The sequence below is a fragment of the Notamacropus eugenii genome, chromosome 6, assembly GCF_028372415.1.
Source record: "Notamacropus eugenii isolate mMacEug1 chromosome 6, mMacEug1.pri_v2, whole genome shotgun sequence".
Classification (NCBI taxonomy): domain Eukaryota; kingdom Metazoa; phylum Chordata; class Mammalia; order Diprotodontia; family Macropodidae; genus Notamacropus; species Notamacropus eugenii.
Genome location: NC_092877.1, coordinates 203,759,460 through 203,782,162, shown reverse-complemented (window position 1 = coordinate 203,782,162; position 22,703 = coordinate 203,759,460). Strand labels below are relative to the sequence as shown.

The window sequence follows — 22,703 nt, the reverse complement described above, 5'->3', positions numbered from 1 at the left end:
AGGGCTGGATTTAAGGTAAGTCTTAAATGAGTCCAGAGAGGCCAGAATGTAGAAGAGAGGAAGGTGAGCCATTTCACCCCCAGGCATGGGGAGGCCATTTCAAAAGCATGAGATTGAGAGATGTGATCTTCTGTTAAATAATCCAGTGTGGCTAGATCAAAGAGTAAATAAAGAAGAGTATCATGTAAAAAGGCTGGAAAGAGAGGAAGGGACCAGAGTATGAAGGGTTTTAAATGGAAATTAGAGGACTTAATATTCAATCCTAGAGGTAATAGGCAGACATGGAATTTAAAGAGTAGGGGAATGACATGGGTTGAGCATCACTTGGGTAGCTAAGTGGAGGATGGATTGAAGCCAGTGGGCCAAAAATTGTTTTATTAAGTACATATTATGTACCAGGCACTGGGAATAAGAAGAAAGAAAATGAAAGTTCCTGCTTTCAAGCTACTTACAATCTAATGGGTGTGGGAAGAGATTTGAGGAAGAGAGATCAATTAGAAGACTATTTAATAGTCCAGGTGAGAAATAATAATGGTAGAAACTAGGGCTGTAACAGAGTGATTGGATAAAAGGAGGTGTATCTTATCTGAGAAATGACATGATTTGTCAATGGACTCTTTATGTGGAATGAATCAAGATTTTTTAACTCAAGAACCAGAATACAGAGAAAGGTACAAAGAAGTGGATCTGGATTTCTATGGGTGATAATTAAGGATTTATATATGAAAATATGGGTTATTTTAGCAACCTGGACCACTAGTCCACAGAAGTGGACATGTGCAGTCTTGGAAAACCTTCTGGTGTTACTCTGATTAAACCATAAGCAATAAAGTCCAATTTATAGTTTAATCAGAGTGGTCATTTATTAGAAGAGAGCAGAAGGGTCCAATACTAAGAAGTGTTGTGGTATTTAATTCTTTCTGATGTTTATTTCTTTCTATTCAAGATGAGCCCATAGTTAAGGGGCAGGTGCAGGTCCCTCCCACCTAGATTTGTCACTCAGGAAGTGGTTGCAAGTTCATACAAGTGAGTTCATACATGATCCCCCAAACATGTTCATTAAACAAAAGTTTAGAAAGGAAAAAATTACGCAGTGCACATATTTGTGTTAAAGAGTATTTGCATGACTATACATGTATATGATCTCTCTTTAGAAATGTTTAAGATCATGTTTTGGTTTGTCTTATAATTTCTCCCATTCATTTTAATTCTTCTATGCAACATGACTAAGTTGACAATGTATTTAATAGGAATGTATGTGTATATTCTATATAAAATTGTATGCTGTTTTAGGGAGAGAAGAGGAGGTAGAGTGTAAGGAGGGGGAGGGAGGGGAAAAAATCTAAGTTATATGGAACTGATTGTAGAACACTGAAAACAAATAAAATTTAAAAAAAACATTCAGAAAAGCAAAAATAAAGAAAAGTTTTAAAATAAGCACAACTCAACAGATGAATAAACATTTACTGATCCTCTTTCCAAGATGCCATGGCAGATGTGTATTCTAAGATGCTTACATGACTTCAAATTGAAGAAATAGGTTATTTATATAAAAAGGAAAATGAGAACAACAGGCTACATGAGACAGACAATGATGCTTCAGGGGTTCAGAGGAAGCTAAAGAGAGGGCTAGGGTGGTTTTTGAAGACTGAATATAAGATGTGAGACTTGAGCTAGGCTCTGAAGGTACAGGAAACTGTCACAGAGTAGCAAGGGAGCAGAAGGAAATAATCCACAAAAATAGGAAGATATGTGGGTTTTTCAGAGATATTAAGTAGACTAATTTAGCTGGAAGAATAGATTGGTTTAGGGGGAAAATGAGAAGCAATGTAGAAAACGTAGTTTGGGACTATTGTGGCAGCTCTTGAATGCCAAGTTAAAGGATTGGACAGTAAAATATCTTTTTAACTCTAACAGCTGTTATAGTCACATAAAATTATATTAATGAAGGCTGAACCATTTAAAGGCACCTAGGTGGCTCAGTGGATAGAGTACTGGGTTTGGAGTCAATAAGAGTTGAATTCAAAACTAACTTCAGACATTTTTCTAGCTGTACGACCTTAGGCAAGTCACTCAACCTCTGTTTACCATTGGAGAAGGAAGTGGCAAATCACTCAAGTATCTTTGCCAAGAAAACCTTAAGTGGTATCACAAAGAGTTGAACATGACTGAAAATGACTGAACAACAACAAAAAATATTTGTGCTCTTTTAGGTAAACCTGCCCATCTCTTCGGATTCTCCTATATTCCACTCCACTTCTATGTACTAAATTTGCATATATTTTGTACTTAATTATCTGTGTTTGTCTTGGTTTTAATTGTTTCACCTCAGTAAAACATAAGCTTCTTTAGAGGAGGAATTATTTTTTGTTCTGACTTTGAATCACTAGTGCCCCACATAATTACAGACACATAATAGGCTCTTTAAAAAAATGCATGCTGAATGAGTGAATGATGCAGTGTCACTGTCACTTTGGAAGACTTCCACTACTCTGTTTAGGTATATATTGCTTGGTTTCATGAGTACTAATGAAATTGAATCCATGGGATTTATGACTGGGATCAAACCCATTCAAGTATGTGTAGACAAAGAAGACTGTTTCACATGATTCAACTCAATTAAATTCATTAAGCACTTATTGTGTGGGGCTCTAAGGAATAAAAGTTTAAAAAAAGCACAAAAAACCAAAAAAAAAAAAAAAAAAGAAAAAGAAAAAGAAACAGTCCCTTCCTTCTAAGAGCTTCATAGACACAGTTTCTACCCCACCAACTTCCCTACCACTGCACCCTTAGGATTCTGGGTTCTTTAAAATGTCTCTGCAGGTGAACTCTTTTATATGTTGTCTTCCCCACTCTTTTACCCCAAGTAGGAAAGAGCTACTTGAGAGCAAGATTATCTTGATTTTTGTTTGTTTGTATCCCCAGTGCTCAGCACAGTGTCTAACACATAGTAGGTGCCTACTTATTATTTATTCATTCATTCATAATCTGAAAAGCAATGAGTGATATAGAGTGTAGGACAAGGTGACTATAAGAAATTAGAAATGAATTGTTAGATGAGTATTAGACCAAGGAAATTTAATGATGGAAAACATTTGGTTAACTCACAATTAAGGGAGAAAAGGGAATTGATAAGAGAATGAGGTAAAAATTATGGAAAGAAAAAATTCAATTCATAGGCATTTGGTGAGAAATCTTGATAATATCTTTCAATGTCCTAACAGGGAATGTTTGTTGGAAGCTTCCTTTTTCCAGAAGAAAATCTCTTAAAAAATCACTCTAGAAACTTGGAAATAATTACTTTTCCTTGAAGAAGGGAAATAATACCTGTGTGTAAGTGTGGGAAGGGCTATCACTGGAAGAAAGAGTGTATTTATTCTGCTTGGCCCTAGAGGGCAGAACTGGAAACCACGTGTAGAAACTGAAAAGAGGCAGATATAGACTTGATGTAGCAAAGTCTTTCAAACAACTGAAATATAAAATGGATTGTCTTATTAAGCTGTGAACTCTCCCTCATTAGAGGTTTTAAAGAAAAGGTTGGATGAACACCTGTCAGGGACATTGTAATGGCATCCTGGGACTCTCTAGTATTGAAGACACTTTTCACTGTGGTTCTATAATTCTGCAACAAAGTTTGTTGGGTCCATGAACATTTAAGCTGTTACCTACCTCTTTCATGTCTTCATAGAACAGATAAAGAATGGGGTGTTTTTCTTTTGCATCCCACCATCCTTTCACATGATCATACCAGGAGCCCCAGAGCACTGGAGGTGAATGAAAGGACACAGAATAGTTAGCAGCAGTTATGCTAACTGTAGAATGATGGTTTATATTCTACAGCCTGACAAAGTGCATACTCAGTCCCTGTTGTTGACCTTACTGACTGCTTAAAAAGAATATATCACCAGGAAGGCTAGATGAGAATTTTTAGTAAATTTAATTAGGAAATAGTATCACAGGGATCCCAGATTGTTCTTTGTACCAGAAATAACAATACATATGTACTGTAAGTGAATTGATGAGTCATTTCAGTCATGTCTCACTCTACATGATCCCATGTGGGGCTTTCTTGACAAAGATACTGAAGTGGTTGCAATTTCCTTCTCCAGTTCATTTTACAGATGAGGAAATTGAGGCAAATAGAGTCACACAGCTAGTAAATGTCTGAGGTCAGATTTGAAGTCAGAAAGACACATCTTCCTGACTCCAGGCCTGATACCCTAGCCACTTTACTATGTAGCTGCCTACCAGCAGTATAGTTATTAAAAGAGTCTAGATACTTCACTTGATCTCCAACAACTTCAGTTTTTTATGATCAGATTTTTATGATTTATGAGTTTCAGAACTTATGTGGACATACCAAAAGAAGGTTGAAATGAAGGTCAAAATCATTGAAAATTCCTTTATTAAAAATATTCCATTATCTGCATCATAATATCAATGGTGGGAACAGTGTTAATTCTTCAGTAACGACCTATATAGAGAAGTGTCTACTTATTAGACTGTGCTCTTGACAATCCTTCATGTTTATTCTTACCTTTGTGCCCTTGACCATATTATTTATGCTTAGAGTAATATAGGGACAGACAGGGTGATATTATGAAAAGATGGATCAGTTGCAATCTATACCAAAGGATGAGCTCTTCAAATCAGTGACATCCTAAATTCATTGGAGTATGTAGTCATAGAATTTGAGCACAAGTTCTTTATACTATGCTAGGTTAATACCTTTCTACTCTTTTAATCCTTTCAACACCTGAGATAAAGTTATAAGAGATATGATCCTAGCTTTATAGAAGAAGAAATTAAGGATCAGAAAGACTAAGTGATTTGTCAGGGCTACATGGTTGTAACTAATCCAAGCAGAAGTACTAAAACTACTATAACTATGGAAATGGTAGCTTCATATATTCTAGAAAATATTCTACATATAGTAGGTTCTCAATAATTTTTCTTGACCTGCAAATTATTTTGGTAGAAACGTTATAAATAATTTTTATTCACTTTGAATAGTTTGTAGAATCAGATTTTTGAGGAAGTCTAATTATATTGATGAAAACAGTATACAAATACAATTAGAAAACTGCCTCCTTTGGTTAGTGCTAATGTCAGATGATAGATGAATCAAGTGACCACAGATCTAGTTCCTCTCACCTCTCCCATTCATGAATTCCTCAATATATTCTTCCAAGGTACCTGGGTCAGGTAGCATTTTATTCATTCTTGAGAAATGGTAATAAGATATCAGGCAATCTTTGGCATTTCTTGCCACATAGATTATCTGTAGAGGAAGCAGATTTAGTTGAAGCCAATGAAAGGCAGTGGAAAAGAAAAGAGAGGAATGTGGTTTTTTTTTTTTTAAAAACTGTTTTTTAATTCAATTTCATTTCAGCTCTGAATTCTCTGCCCACCCCATTGAGAATGCAAGAAAAACTCATTACAAATATGTAAAGTTAAGCAAAATAAATTCTTGCATTAGGCAAATCCAAAATGATGTCTCGGTATTCACTTTAAGCTTATCACTTCTCTCTGTTTGGAGGCAGGTAGTATGTTAAATTATGAGTCTTACAGAATTATGCCTGATTGTTTTGTTTATTAGAGGTAAGTCTTTAAAAGTTATCTTGCTTCACATAAGTTGTTCTTCTGGATCTGCTCCCTTCATTGTACATTAATTCATACAAGTCTTCCCAGGTTTCTCTGACATGATCCCCTTCATCATCTTTTAGAATACAATAGTATTCCATCACATTCATATATGTCTTTCCCCATATTTCTCTTTCACAATTTGTCGTTTTCCCCTTTTTGGTCAACTTTGCCAGTTTCATTGGTGGGAGATTTGATTTTTGCTTCTCTAAATATTAGTGATTTAGAACATTTTTTGAGTAAGGTTACTGATGACTTTTAATTCTTCATTTGAAAACTCCCTATACATACTCTTTGACAATTAATAGGCAAATGACTCTAATTCTTTTAAATTTGCCACAATTTCTAATGCTTAGCATATAAAAATACCTTCATCAGAGAAGTTTTCAACAAAGATTTCCCTCCCAATTTCCTGCTTCTCTTTTAATTTTGACTGTATTAGTTTTGTTCGTACAATTTTTTTTAATATGCAATTAAAATGGTCTATGTTACCTCCTGTGAACCTCCCTATTGTTTTTGTGGTCATGAATTCTTCCACCACAGACCTGATAGACATCTATGTTCCTCTACTTTGTATATAATACCAACATTCATTTCTAAATCATATGGCAATTTGGAGTTTTTATTTTGGCATATGGCTTGATATGCTGGTTTATATCTAGTTTCTGATAGACTGTTTTCCAGTTTTCCTAATACAATTTGTCAAATAGTGAGTTTTTGTCCCAGTATCTGGGATCTTTATATCTATTAAACAATAATCTTCTATGTTCATTTGTGCATACATATACATAAGTGTGTTTTTGTGTGTGTGCGTGTGTGTGTGTGTGTGTGTGTGTGTACACACTGATATGTTCCACTGATCATGCTTTCTATTTCTTCTTCAGCAACAAATCATTTTAATGATTAAAGATTTGTATTATACTTTGAATTTGAGTTCTGATACTGCCATTCCTTTTCTTTCCCCCTTTTTCATTAACTTTCTTGATATTCTTGACCTTTGTCCTCCTTTCAGAGTTCTAGTCCTATAAAGTATTCATTTATTGTTTTATTGGCATGGTACTGATTTAATTTAATATTGTCATTTTGTTCTATTCACTTATCATAAAAAATTATTTTTTCCAGTTATTTAGATCTTTCTTTACTCATGTTTTGTATTTGTGTTTATGTACTTTCTGTGTGTCTTGACTCTCAAGTATTTTGTACTATTTGTATTTATTTCAAATGGAATTTCTCCTTCTATTTCTTCCCATTGAGCTTTGGTGGTAATGTACAGAAATGCTAATGATTTGCATGAGTTAATTTTATATTCTGCAACTTTGATGAAGTTGTTAATTGTTCCAATTAGTTTTTTTCACTAAGTCTCTAGGATTCATTGAGCAAACTGTCATATTAGTTGCAAATGTGATAATTTTGTTTTCTTTGTCTCTGTCTCTCTCTGTCTCTGTCTCTCTCTCGCTCTGTCTGTCTCTGTCTCTGTCTCTGTCTCTCTCTCCTTATTTGTGATAGTTTCAGTTTCTAGCTCTATATAGAATATTAATGGTGGTGATGGACATCTCGCTTTGCCATTGACTTTATTGGAAAGGCTTCCAGGTTATCCACATTACAAATAATTCTGGCTCTTGGTTTAGATAGACACTACTTATAAAATTAAGGATATTTTCAACTTATTTTCATGCTTTCGAGGGAATGGGTATAATATCTTGTCAAAATTTTTTTCTGTATGTATTGCCATAATATAATTTTGTTATTCTTGTTATCAACATGGCCAATTATGTTTATATTTTTCCCTAATATTAAACTAGTTCTACATTCCTGTCATAAGTTTATGTAATCTGGCTATAATGTGTAGTCTTTGCTGTACATGTTGTTTAATGGGCACCTATTAATTTATATGTAAATATATTGCTGATGTGTTGGTATGGTCTCCTTGCTAATATCTTGTTTAAACTTTTTGCATAAATATTCATTAAAGAAATTGGTCTATGTGATTTTTCTCTATTTTGACTCTCCCTAATTTGGGAACCAAGACCATATTTTTGTTATAGAATGAATCTGGAATTTTCTTCCATATTTTATCAAATAATTTATATGGCATTGGAATAAGTTGTTCTTTAAAAAAATTGGTAGAATTTGCTTCTAAATTCATTTGAATCTGACATTTTCTTCTATTTCTTCTGCCTTTTGACTTTGCTTTGATGCTTCTTGAAGTCTTACAAAGTCATTAGATTTTCTTTGGCTCATTTTAATGTTCAGGAAGTTGTTTTCATTAGTAAAGTTTTGATAAAATTTGTACTTATCTCTTGTTCCAACTTGTCAATTCTCTTTCAATATCTTGCATAATTTTAATTTCTTTTCTCATTTTTCCTCTTCTAATATTATTCATTTTTTTCAAAAGATTTTTAGCATTTAAGCAAAACAGCTCTGGCTTTATATCTTCCAGGACTTCTGGCTGAACTTCTGTCCATGCTGCATTTTTTGCTTTTGAGGCTTTGCTTGACTACCTCAACTTATTCTCTCTTTCTGGGCTTCCCTACCCCCACCCCAGATTCTCTATAGACATAATTATCTTTGTGGTGGGATTCCTTATTAACTTATTAACCTTATTCTACAAGCCCACTTTTTGACTTTAGACTTTTTATTAGAGCTGGGCTCTGTGGATTTCTGGGAGTGGGAGAAGGATGTCTGGACTGAACTTTTGTCCTTTCAGATCTGTCTACTGCTTTCATATGGTATGCAGTGTTATGTTATTCCAGGATCTCAGGGACAATTTAGTCTGGGAATCTATAAGCTTTCAATGTTTCCATATTTTTGTTTGTCTTTCTAAGGTGACATGGACTGAAAAAATAGCTCAATGTGATCTTTTCTCTGGATTTTCTGATCAGAATTCATTCTGGTGTATTTTCTAGATTTTTGGAGTAGGAATAATGAGGTAGCTAGATGGTACTTCTTTGTACTCCACTTCTTCCTCCTCTGGCTAACATATCTAGTGGTAGCCTGAAGAGGAACCAAGTATTTAGAATTTAGAAATCTGACAATTTCTTCATTATGAATTCCAACACTATAGGTGAGACTTCGCTACAACTTTCCCCATGGTTATAGGATTAAGAAGATTCTTTAGAGTCTTAGTTGAATGATGGGCTCACTAAAGATGTCTGTTTCATAATTCCCAACTTATCTGTGGAGTGGATGTGGATTGGTGCTGGGTAAGGGGGCAAGGTTGGGCTGAAGGAGAGAGGGAAGAGATGTTATCCTCACATTCTTCCCTAGTTCCTTCTGAGTTGAATTGGATCACCTACTTTGACTCAGTGAAATCACAAAGAAGAGATGAAAGAACTCCTCATGCGTTAATGAAAATCATCTTTATTTTTACTGAGGGAGGCTATTATTCTGTCTCACTCCTCCACTAAACTCTGATCTTTAGAAGCAGAGTGTATCACAGGAAAGAGGATTAGATTTGGAATTGGGAAACTAGGCTTCTAATCTTAATTTACATCCTGATTTTGAGATCTTCCTCCTTTCTGCTTCTTTATGCCTTGCCTTCTTTGGCCCAATTACTCCTTCATGATTATATATTTTACTATGTGAATGTGTTTGTCTTCTTTCATGCAGTGTAGATTGGTGACAATCACATTCAGTTCCATCTCAGAGTGGCCACTTACTGGTTGTGTGATCTTTGCAAACCACTCTGCTTTTCTCTGAGTCAGAGAGGTTTCCTAGGTTAGAATATATGATCTCTTAAAGCTACAGTATATGATGAGGAAGTTTTCATTCAAATAACCACAAGTACATGTATATTTCTAGATGCTTATATCATGCATCTAGGTCTCAAACTAGTAATAATAGCTGACATTTGCATATTGCTTTACATATATTATCTCATTAAACTTATATAACAACACTGAGTTAAGTACTATGAATATTATAGGTATTGTTATCCCAAATTTACTGATGAGGAAGCCGAGACTCAGAGAAATTTAGTGCCTTTCTCATAGTCATAAAGTTAACTTGTGTCAGTGTTTGCATCCAAGTCTCTTCAGATTCCATGTCCGATATTCTTTCAGCTTCCTCTTTAGGAGTTAACAATTGACAAATGGTCAGAGGATATGAACAGGCAATTCTCAAAGGAATAAATCCAGACTATTAATTGCCATACAAAAATGTTTCAAATCATTAATATTGAGGGAAATGGCAATTGAAACAGCTCTGAGTTTCCTTTTCACACTCATCAGATTGGTGAGGTTAACAAAAAACAAATTGTTGGAAAGACTCTGGGAAAAAGATGCATGTTGAAGGAGCTGTAAATTTGTACAACTGTTCTGGGAAAAGAATTGAAACTATTCCCCCAAAGTTACTAACAATGCATGTCATTTCACTCTGGAATACCAATACTAGGCCTATGTCCCACAGAGGTCAAGGAAAAAGAAAAAGAATTCATGTACAAAAACATCGATAACTGTTCTTTTTTAGTGGACATGAGCTGGAAACTAAGGGTATGTTCATGAATCGAGGAATCACTGAACAGAGTAGCATGTATGAATGCAATAGGATAAGAATATTCTCTAAGAAATGATGAGATGTATAGATTCAAAGAATAACCATCTTTCCAGAGGACCAATGATGAAGAATGTTGCTTATTCATAATGAAGAGTTGATGGATGAAGAATGAGACATACATTTCTAAACATAGTAAATAAGAAAATTTGCTTTGCTTGACTATATATATTTGTTATAAGGGTTTTATTTTTTTCTTACTCAGAAGTGAAGGTATGAGGGAGAGAAAATACATGCATGATATTTGAAAAAATTAATATTAAATTAAATAAAACATAAAAACCTCTTCATATCTTAATTTTGAAGTAGCTATTGCATTTGCTTCCCAATGACTGATCACAAGTCAAGACAGAAGGACTGAAAAGTGATTTCGTTGGTTAAGAATGCTCAGGTGAAGGAATTCTTTCTGCTTCTGCAGGTTACCACTTTTTTTTCAAACAAGTCTTAGAAAGTTGCCTGGTGTACTGAGAGGTTAAGTTATTTATTTGTCCAGGGTACTTGAAAACTGGTCTTCCTGACTTTAAGCATTACTCCTTTATGACTTCACCATGATACCTCTCTGTACATAAGCAAATATTTCTAAATTTTGTTGTATTTGTCACCAGGAATTTCTTCTTCCTCCACACTCATCCTCTGAATTTTTTTCTACATACAGATTTAGAGAGAATGTTAAGAATAAAGAAAAGTACGAACCTGACCCAAAGACAGTCCATGAGAGAAGACTGGATAACTTCACTTTCAGTATGCAGAATGATGAAAATTGGATGCAAACTCTTGGCATGGTGAAGGTATAGCTGTCTACCATGCATAGCCTAGAAGCTTCTTTTTTAAAAAAAAGACTTGCTTGCTATTCTTTAGAATACAAGCTAATAGTGAGCAAGGCAGATTTTAATTAGTGGCTGATCTTACCTTCGAATTTTGTTCCCAGAAGGATGGTGGTAACATCTGAACAGGTAGATGTGTTTTCAGTGTTCTTGGAGAAGGCATTTTAATAGCTAGATCCAGACCTGCAAAATAGTGTAGTGTCACTCAGATTACCTCAGCTTTCTTGTTTTTATGTAACTGTTTCACGGATATTCTAAAGTTTTTACTCTATATAAAGTGATCATTTTTGACTATCTTGTCCTCCTTTCTGAATATCAATAATAGTGATAGCTGGCACTTATATGGTGCATTAAGACTTGCAAAGTGCTTTACATGTATTAACTGCTGTAATCTGAAGATAATTTACTATCAATGTCCACAGCAGCACTAGTGGTATAGTTAACATGAACCATATAGTTCTCTGCTCCTTGATGTAAGCTGAACATAATTAGATATAAGGTAGATTGGGGAACTAGGGAAATATATGAGATCTGTATCTTTACATGTAATCTGAGAAATGTTTAGCTATCCAGTGTGGTAATTGAACCCCAGAATGAGGAATAGAAAGGGATTGATTAGATTTGTTTTTGTTTTGTTAGATTTCAGTAGCCCTGACCTATGACCTGAGTGCATTACATGATTATCCTGGTAATTCAGTGGTTTTGAATCTGACTAGAAATTTATGTGATTTCAGACTTCACTAATTTAATGATATAATTAAATTTAGTCTCTAATATAATTGCAAATAGATCCAAATCTGCTAGCATAATGTCAGAGAGGAGTAACTTATACAATCAGTGGTAGTAGTGGGAAGCTGATTAGGTTCTTTAACCTAGTTCAAGAATGTTTACTTCCCAATAAGGAAAAACTTTTGTTTAAAACTGAAAATCTTAGGTGGGTTATATATGGTTGATAGCATGCTACATGGTGGGATTTAAATCTTTTTTTCTAAGATGCTTTCAATTTTCTTAACCTATACTGCTATCTATCTATCTATCTATCTATCTATCTATCTATCTATCTATCTATCTATCTATCTATCTATCTATCTATCTATCTGTGTATGTACATACATATACATATGTAAATATGTAAACAGACACATGCATAATACATATAGACATACACACAAACATACACATGTATTGCTCTCTATATGATCCGTTTAAGCATAAGTTGTAGTTCCCTAAACACTGTAGAATGCAGTAAGATGACCTCCCTGTTTCCTTAATCATTATTATTATATCTTAATCTCATGTGCTTTTTGTATTATCAATGACATGGAAATGGCAAATGCACTCTCATTTTAAAGAAGGTGCTTCAGGACTACCACAACTAGTGCATAAACTTTGAGTTACTTTCTTAGAGTAAAAATCTGTGGTTATCAATATATTAAAGGATAGAGAAGAACTGCAACAGAATAGACTTATCCAGTTTCCTTTGTAGATCACAAATGTCAGGTATACACCTTCTCTTCCATTTACTGTCTCTTTTTTATAAAGAAGGGAATGAGATTAAAGAAAGGAAAAATGTAAGATAGTTGGATGGAAGTACATAAACACTTAACAATGATACCTCTGAATATAAATGGGATAACCTCACCAACGCAGTTGAAAAGCATCGCTAAGTAGAATAGAAAAGAACTCATTAATAGTCTTTTTAAGAGTAATTTTCTGTGGTAAAGAGTAATTAGTCTGTGGCAAAAAAGAGGGTCATACTTGTCTATAGGCCCATATTTTTAAGACGGGAGGCTGAATTGAGATTTTGGAAAGAGCTTTATATCAGAAGAGGTTAATGGCTTCAGGATCCTAATTCTGAGGCCAATCCAATTTTACTTGAGAAAACTTACCAGAATTGAGGGGTGGAGGCAAAGTCCATTCAATAAAAGGATGTCTATCAAAGGTGTTAGCTCGTTGGCACTTCTCTACATCTCCGTCATTTTGGATCATATCCACAATCTCTTGTGTCCAAGTTGTACCTGAAAGAATTGACTATTCTTAAGTCTACCTATTTAAAGTATAGCATAGCCCTACATAATCTTTGGATTCATTCAGCAAATGAAAGCCCTTGCTATCTAGAAGGCATTATATGAGAAATATAGTATGAATAGTATGAATAATAATATCCATATATTATGAAATAAAAGATTTAGTCAATTCATTCAATAACCAATTAATAAGAACCCATCATGTCTAAAGCACTGTACTAGGATCTGGAGGAGATGCAGTGTTTTAGTTACAAGATCACAGTCTACTGAAAGGAAAAGACAAAAAAACATCAAGATAAGTAATACACAATAGTTCTAAAAGTACTTCGAAAACTGCAAAACAAACTCTTGTATGAAGGGATGGTCATAACCACGGTGGAGGATGGGACAGATATCTTCAGCAAATGATTTATACCACCATCTGACTTTAAAGAAAGGCAAAAATTCAGTAGGTAAAGATTGATATTCTAGAAATGGGTAATAAATACTTTTTTAAAAAGTCATAGAAGCAGGAAAATATCTAACACATTTAAGGAAAAGACTGTTAGGGCATTGTTTATGGAAAGACATTAATTAGGCATTTCTTGTCCTCAAGGAGCTTAGGAGGATGTCTCTCCTCATAAAAAAGTAACTGGTAAAAGAGTTTTATAAAATGAGGGGGGAAACAAAATATAGTGAAGAGCAGTGCTATTGGAGGCCAGAAGACCTGAGTTCAAATGCTTCATCTGGCACACACTTTGTGACTATAGCTAAGGCACCTGACTGTTCTGTGCCCTGGTCAAGTCTCAGACATATTATTTACCAGTACCAATGAAGATAGTTTCCATATTGGGACTTCCCTACAAAGATGAAATCACATTTGTTATCTATTTTTAAAGAAAAAAAATAAATAAGAGACAAGGCATCTATAAAATGAAGTGTTATGATATTAATTATGTTAATGAGAGCTAACAATCTTCCCCATTCACTAAAAGGCATACCCATTAAGGAAAGCTTGATTAGAAGAGATTTGTTTTGTAGGAAGGCCCACAGTTTCTGGTAATTTCTAATGAGGCACTGGTTCTCAAGGGTAATGGTGCCCTCTGGCTCTGAAAAGGAAATGCACTCTGAAGTGATATTTTATTTTGAGTTTTACTCATTGGAAGTGTTTATATAACTCCATTCCTATTGAAAACACTGGAGAGCATAGGAATAAATGGAGCCTTCCATAAAATAATAAGCAGTATCTACCTAAAACCATCAGCAAACATTATATGCAATGGGGATATGTTAGTAGCATTTCCAGTAAGATCAGGGATGAAACAAGGATGTCCATTGTCACCACTGTTATTCAATAGAGTACTACAAATGCTAACTTTAGCAATAAGAGAAGAAAAATGTACTGAAGAATTAGAATAGGCAAGTTAACACTCTTTGCAGATGATATGATGACACTTGACAGAATCAAGTAAAAAAAAACTACAGATAATGAACAACTTTGGCAGTTTGCAGGTTACAAAATAAACTCACACGTATCATCGGCATTTCTATATGTTATTAACAAACCACAACAGCAAGAGATAGAAAGAGAAATCCCTATTAAAGCTATGGTAGACACTATAAAATGTCTGGGAATCTACCTGCCAAAACAAACCCAGGGATTATACGAGCACAATTACAAAACACTTTTCACACAAATAGTCAGAATGAAGTGGAAAAACATCAGTTGCTCAAGGGAAGACAGAGTTAATATAACAAAAACGACAATTTTCCCTAAATTAATTTACTTATTTAGTGCCATACCAATCAACCTATCAGAAAATTATTTTCTAGAGCTAGAAAATAATAATATCAAAATTCATTTGGAAGAACAAAAGGTCCAGAATTTCAAGGGAATTAATGAAAAGAAATGCTGCAGAAAGTGGCCCAGCCCTACCAGATCTCAAATTGTTTTATAAAGCAGCAATCATCAAAAACCACCTGGTACTGGCTAAGAAATAGAGGGGTAGGGGGGAGGAGCCAAGATTGCAGAGTAGAAAGACACACATATGCAGGATCTCACCACATAGCCCATAAAATACCTATAGAGAGGGACTCTCAACAAATTTTGGAGCAGCAGAAGTGAATAACAACAGAGTGGGGGAGATTTCCAGCCCAGGGTGACCTGAAAGGTCCATGGGAAATGTCTGCTGCACTGGACACGGAGTAGAGCCCAGCCCAGCCTTGGTTGCATGGCACAACTCGAGAACAGCCCTCAGGGGCAGAATCTCTAGTCGTGGAATCCCCAGTCCCAGTAGCAGCGGTTCACAGATCCTTCAACCCACAGGCACCAAAGGTCAGTGACAGGGTTTTTTCAACTGGCCAGGAATGAAAAAGGGCCTTTCCATAGCTCTGGCCTCAGGCAGCAGCCACAGAGGCCACATCAGCAGGTGGCAGCAGTTTCCATGGCAGCCCCTACAGCAGCCCACATCCATTTTTGGATTGTGAAAACCCTGGGGGCACTGAGGAGCTGATTCTTACCTCAGCCCTGTATAGAGGCCCTGAGGGAGCTGATCTTTATCTCATACTGAATGGCAGCCCTGCCCATGCAGTTTATCTCAATCTCAGCCCCCAGTGCTGGCTTGGTGGATATGGAGGCCAGGTGGCTGTGGAGAGGACACTGCTAAGATTCTGGGCACAAAAATCTCCCTGCTCCCAGACCAGTGTACACTCTTGATTGTGCCACTTTGGAGGAACTGAGATCTTACAGATTCCCAGAGTATACCCTACTCTTGACAAAGGACCCAAAAGTCAAGTAACTGGTTGGGAAAATGCCCAAAAAAGGGAAAAAAAAATAAGACTATAGAAGATTACTTTCTTGGTGAACAGATATCTTCTCCCATCCTTTTGGATGAGGAAGAACAATGCTTACCATCAGGGAAAGTCATAAAACCCAAGGCTTCTGTATCCCAAACATCCAAAATAAATATTTAATGGTCTCAGGCCATGGAAGAGCTCATAAAGGATTTTGAAAATCAAGTTAGAGAGGTGGAAGAAAAACTGAGAAGAGAAATGAGAGAGAAATAGAGGGGTACATCAGTGGAATACTCAAGACACAGTAGTTAATGAACTCAGCAATCTACTGTTTGATAAACCCAAGGATCCCAGTTTCTGGGACAAGAACTTACTGTTTGACAAAAACTACTGGGAAAACCAGATAACAGTGTGGGCATTGGCCTGATACTGTGTACAAGAATAAAGGTCAAATGGATACATGATCTAGGTATAAAGACTGATACTATAAACAAATTAGGGGAACATGGAATAGTATATTTGTCAGATTTATGTAGAGTGGAGAAATTTATGAAAAGCAAGAGATAGAAAACATTATGAAGTGTGAATGGATAATTTTGATTACATTAAATAGAAAAGTTTTTGCACAAACAAACCCAATGCAAGGAGGGTAGCAGAAAACTGGGAGAGAATTTTTGCAACTAGTGTCTGTAATAAAGGTCTCATTTCTAAAATATATAGAGAACTGAGTCAAATTTACAAGAATTCAAGTCATTCCCTAATTGATAAATGGTCAAAGGAAATGAACAGGCAGTTTTCAGAGGAAAAAATTAAAGCTGTCCATAACCATATAAAAATTTTCTAAATCACTACTAATTAGAGAAATGCAAATCAAAACAACTCTGAGGTATAACATCACACAACTATCAGATTGGCTAACATGACAAAACAAGAAGATGATAAATGCTGGAGAAGATATGGGAGAGTTGGAACACTAACTCATTGTTGGTGGAGCTGTGAGCTGATCCAACCATTCTGGAGAGCAATTTGGAACTATGCCCAAAGGGTTACAAAAATGTGCATACCCTTTGACCCAGCAATATTGCTTCTAAGACTATGTCCCAAAGAGATCATAACAATGGGAAAAGATCCCACATGTACAAAAATAATTGCAGCAGCTGTCTTTGTGGTGGCCAAGAACTAGAAATCAAGGGGATGACCATCAATTGGGGAACAGCTAAACAAGTTGTAGTATGTGAATGTAATGGAATACTATTAAAAATGATGAATAGGAAGACTTAGAGAGGGTTGGAAGGACTTATATGAAGTGATGCTTCATATAAGTGATGAGTGAAATGAGTAGAACCAGGAGAACATTGTGCACATTAACAACCACAGTGTGGGAGGAATTTTTTCTGGTAGACAGCCTTTCACAGCAATGCAAGGACCTAAACATTCCCAAAGGACTCTTGAGGAAAAATGCCATTCACATCCAGAGAAAGAACTATGGAATTGGAACACAGAATGAAGCAGAATATTTTCTCTTATGTTATGTTTTTTTCTGTTTTTTTTTCTCATGGTTTCTCCCATTCATTTTAATTCTTGTATGCAACATGACTAATGTGCAAAATGTGTTTAATAAGAATATGTGTATAGAACCCTTATAAGAATGTATGCCATCTCAGATAAGGAGGGGGAGTAAATCTAAGACTTATGGAAGTGGTTGTAGAAAACAGAAAACAAATTAATAATTTAAAAAATGAAAAAAAAAGAAAACCAAATCATAGAATCTGTACAGCAGGCCCTCCTGTGTATGCCAGGGTCATTGCTGTTACAAGTAGTTAAACTGAATGACTGTGAAGACCTTTCTTTCTCTGAGGCTATGATACTCACAGTAGCACAAGCAAAGAACTTCATTGTTCTTGAGGGAAAGAAAGATCACAGGAACATGGATCTAGATACAGAAAGGAATTCTGAGACCATCTAATCCAAACATCTCATTTTAGAGATAGCAGTGGACACTTACAACAATTCAGTTTTCCAAGGTCACCTGGGTCTTACACAGTTGTGATCATGGCAGGCTTCAAGGGGATGGCCAGCTTTTGGTGTTGGTCTTGACTAATGAGTATGCTTTCCATAGGGAAATTTTAGGAGATAGTGGGAGAGAGGTATTCCAAGAGAAGGAGGAAGCAATAGGAACAAAGGCACAAGGTGACTTTTGGGGAAATGGCCAGTAATCTAACTTGATCGGGAAAAGGTGAGGATTGTTTAGAAGATAAGTGGAAAAAAAAAATTTAAAAATTCAATGGTGTTTAAGGTGGGAGCTAGACTGTGGAGAGCCTTGTGCTATATTCTTGAATGCCTCCAAATTCATGAAAACTTACTGTAGATGGTGAGTTTGCAATGCAAATTTGTTTGCACATAATTTTTTTAGACCACTAAGAAGATTCTGACTTGATTTATTCTTTTTTTAATGTGTTAGATTTTTTAAAAAATAGAGCAGCAAAACTTCCCTGACATCTTTTTAAAAAAAATGATGTATTTAGTTTACTCTTTAAATATAGACTGGCAAAGCCTGAATGGAAGTGGTAAGAGGATGGAAAAGAAAGCTTTTCACTTTCAAGAAGTCAGAAGAAGGAGCATAAAAGAGAGAAAAATTACTTGACTGTACTTTTTCATGTAATTTTTTTCCTTATTATCAGCTTTCATATACCCATAACTTTCTTTTGAACTTCTGGTCACTATTGATTTATGAGAGTGGCTTTGGCCAACACAGACAGAGTAGACTCCATCAGGCTACAACAATTATGGGATTGGTAAAGTCATCTCCTGTGGGAAGTGATGGTGTAATGAATTGTCCCTGAGGGGTTGGGTCTCAGAGAGTCCTGATGTGTTCTAAGGGCATATCTTGGTTTGTAGATAAAAGAAAGCAACAACAACTATGTTTTCATTTTGTAAATCTGGGAACTGAGAGGGGGAAAGGGAATTATATATATATATACATATATACATATACATACATATATTCCTCATAGAGGAAACTCATATTCCTCATAGCGGAAACTCATTGTCCATTCATTGGATCAAAGAAGAATGATACACATTTTGCTGCAAGAAGAAAAAGATAATTCCAGCATATTTTGTCTCTTCCTTGGTCACATTTTGCTGTCTTCGTTGAGAGGTTTTCCTTTGTAGCTAGCTGTCATATCAGGTAGCAGTCCATGGGATTATTAATAATTTATAATTAATGTTCTGCATAGTGCTTTACATGCCTTAGAGGCAGCTGTGACATTTTAGATATGGAACTGGCCCGGATGCCAGGAAGAGCCTAGTTGGAGTCTTACCTCTAACAGTGACTTTATCAGCATCAAGAATACAGAAGGTGAGGAGTTGTTGGTCCATTCTAAACAGGCTTTTCCTTTTAGTGATGGTAATGAAAACAGGACCATCCTCTGACTTACATCCTTTTCTCTACCCATTTAATTCAGGCCCTCCTCAACTCCCACCTAGATTATTGCAAAGGCCAACAAATTGGTCTCCCCACCTAAAATTTCTCCCTATTACAATCAGTCTTCCACACTGCAGTTAAAGTAAATTTGTGTTTGCATTAAGCTGCCCGTGTGATTTCCTGACTCATCCAGCCTCAGTGTCTTCTTATTACTTGGATAAAATAAAACCTTTTTTTCTTTTTTGACCTTTAAGGCTTACACAATTTGAGCCAAACCTATTTTTTCCAGTCTTATTGAACAGTACACCATCACTGGTGTTGTGTGACCCAACCAAACTGGCATTCTTTCAGTTCTGACATTCCATCATGCTACACATGCCCTCCTAAAGTCCACCTCGTAGAGGCTCTCTCTGCCTGTAAGATACAGCTCTAGCATCATCTTGCACATGAAGTCTTCTCTTATCCCCCAAATGTTAATACCTTCCCTCTCAAATGTGAAAGGTCAGATGACCATGACAGAAGCACAATAGTATCCAACCAGCCACAAAAAGGCAACCCTTTCTAATCTCTCCCAAACATCACTCATTAGGAGTAGGGTTATTTAAGCTAGGCTGATGTTGGTTATCTTTATTTTATTCTGGAAAATACAGCACAGCTGTCTTGTACAATAGATTCATATTAATTCCAAAATCTAATTTAGTGAAAATTGCAGGTAGGCCCCTTCTGCTTTTTGCTTCCTCATCTCAACCTCCACTCCCCTTCTTCTAAGGAGCCCAATATGCTACCCCCTGGTTACTGAACTCTCCCATGTATGTTTCAACTATTATCCTAAGCCTCATCCTCTACTGTTTCTTATTCCAAAATTATTTCTCCATATCTCTTCTTTCTTTTTAATGTGTCTCATTCCCTAAATTAAGGAGAGCTTAAGTGAGTGTTAGATGGAAAACACAGATTTTTGGGGGTTGGTGGGCATGAGAAATGCCAATAGGACAGTATTTGTTGTTTTGCTCAGGGCCAAGGCTGAAATAAACATGAAGTCAATTAGAAACCTATTCCTCCTGAATTGATAAAGCTAGATTTATCCCTATTACTTTGATTTCCACATACCTACCTGCTTTTGCATACGTTGCAATGAGTAGATCATCAGACTTGGCTTGGAAGTTCCAAATTTTGTCCCAATTATCACTTATCATCTTGGCCATGAGAATTCCATTGATTTCTTTGGTTTCTGAATTTAGGAACTCTTCATTCAGTTGGAGTTCTTTCATCTTCTCAAGGGACATTGTGTGATGAGACTTGCCAAATGCTTAAAGAAAATGTGCATCTTAGTTGTTTTTTCTATAGTCAATTGCAACAATCCCTTTTTTACTGTTTGTTGATGACGCAGGAGGTTTTGTAGGGCAATTTCAACAATTTTAAAAATGCAAACCTAATGAGAAGCTAGACTTGTCATAGTTGTAAACTATTTCTATAATTTTAAGAAGAACAGTATAACTCTTGTTTGGTTGAAGGGTTTTCTAGTCAGGAGACCAAGATATTGTCCAGCAGGCTAGATTTGGGGCTGACCTACACATGGTGCCCAGGCTTTCAAAAAATTTCCTTTTGCAATTGCAGATAAGTCTTAAAAAGAAAAGGAATGCAATGTCTCATGCTTATATGTATGTTTATTTAGGTGTGTGTATATATGTGTGTGTATGTGAATGCTTGTGTGTCACATACACAAATACACACACACACACACACACACACACACATGCTTTTAAGCAGCTATGTGACTTTACACAAGTCTCTCCGGGTCTCAGTTTTCTTAGACAAATGAAGAAAATTATAAAAATTAAAAATGGATTCTATGGTAGAAAAAAAAACTGTCTAACTTTATTTTTATAAATGTGAAACATAAGGCCCATTGAGGTTAAGTGAGTTGGCTAAGGGCCTATAAGTATCAGAGACAGAATATGAACCATATTTCTTATTTCAGTAATTCATGTAAATTCAAATTGATACGTTAAAAATCTAAGAATTGATTCAGAAAACAAGTTTTATCCTTTGTGCTCCTTTTTCCACTTTTATCATCAGCTCTCCCTTCTTTGACCCTGTACTTACCTGAGCTCAGTAATTTCATGTTGCCTTACCCAACCAGTCTTCCCTCCTCAACCAGTATTCCATGTCTTAAATTTTTCTCTTTTCTCTTTGCCCCTCCCTTTAAACTTGGATTTGCTTTGTCCCAGCCCTTAAATTCTTCTGCGATGTTCAGTTAAGCCAAAGTGTGTACTGATTGATTAATCTGCATTAATAATTAATTAATTGCCAGGCAATTCTACTCCTGTACTCCTTTTTCTCATTTCTTACTCCTTTCACTTCTTTAAACTTCACTTACTTCTCTTGCTCTTTTTTTTTCCTGCTTAGACAACATATTCAGGTTTTCAAAAGGGCCTTTTGGGCTTAGAAATACCTCATTGTAAAAAATAAGCTCCAGTGGTAGGAACTTTAGGCACTGTTTTGGTCAATGAAGGAAACCATTTTAGTAGTATCTAAGCTCCCCTCAAATCCTGTCACACAGGTGGTTACTCTCCTTCACACATGCTGGTTTTGCAAAATGTTATGTTGGCTTTGGTTATATTGGTTTTACAAAATGCTCCTTCCCCCAATCATGGGTGGAATGCTGGTATTGTTGAAAGGAAAAATGATCTGCCACACCTGTTTCTTGTTTTGATTTGGAAAATTCCAATTTTTCCTGTTACTACTTGTAAGGTCCCAAGATGTGGGACAGGAGATAGAAACAGATAGATATATCTTATTTTGAAGTGGGCAGCTCATTCATCCTCCAACAAGGAAGCATTTTACACTTGATGAACTTGCCTCACTAGTCTACTGCATTCCACTTGCCAATTTGTTTCCCTTCACCTGCCCCATCTCAACACATAAGAAACGTCCTTTTCTAGTTTATATTCCTAGTCAGGACTGTGGTCAGTCATGGACTTTGTCTAGGTGGGTTAGGGTTTTAAAACTGGAAAGGTTCTCAGAGCTCCTCTAAGTCCAGCCTGTTGGGTTTATATATGAGACAATTCAATGACTTGTCTAAAGTCACATGGGGAGGAAGTGACAGAACCAGGACTTGAATTCAAGTCTTTCTATTCCATAATAAGTCCAGTGTTCTTTCCACTAAACCATGAATCAGCAAACTATGGTTTGGAGCCAAAGCCTGCATTTCCATGGCCCACTTTAAAAAATAATTAAATTATAATGTCTAAAAAACAGTTAAACGGGAGATGGTATTTTGTGAATTATGAAATTTATGTGAAATTCAATTTCCATTGTCCATAAATAAAATTTTATAGAAAAACAACTACAGTCATTCATTTACTTATTTTTTATGGCTGTTTTTGTGCTACAACAGCAGTGTTGAATAGCTTGAATGAGATTGTATGTAGTGTTCTCACTTCTCACTCTTCCTCAGTG

At 35.7% G+C, this 22,703-nt stretch overlaps 1 protein-coding gene across 2 annotated transcripts in view; it reads right to left on the bottom strand.

The window, feature by feature from the left end:
* Positions 1 to 20,527, bottom strand: part of LOC140511192 (sulfotransferase 1C1) — a 28,874-nt gene extending 8,347 nt beyond the window's left edge. The window contains exons 1-5 of one of the 2 annotated variants that reach the window (XM_072620207.1): positions 20,356 to 20,527; positions 12,908 to 13,036; positions 11,104 to 11,222; positions 5,155 to 5,281; positions 3,670 to 3,764 (exon numbers count right to left, since the gene is read on the bottom strand). In XM_072620207.1, the coding sequence (XP_072476308.1) occupies positions 3,670 to 3,764; positions 5,155 to 5,281; positions 11,104 to 11,222; positions 12,908 to 13,036; positions 20,356 to 20,527 (642 nt within the window). The remainder of the gene's footprint in view (positions 1 to 3,669; positions 3,765 to 5,154; positions 5,282 to 11,103; positions 11,223 to 12,907; positions 13,037 to 20,355) is intronic. The other variant, XM_072620208.1, reaches the window with a different exon arrangement.
* Positions 20,528 to 22,703: the final 2,176 nt, after the last annotated feature.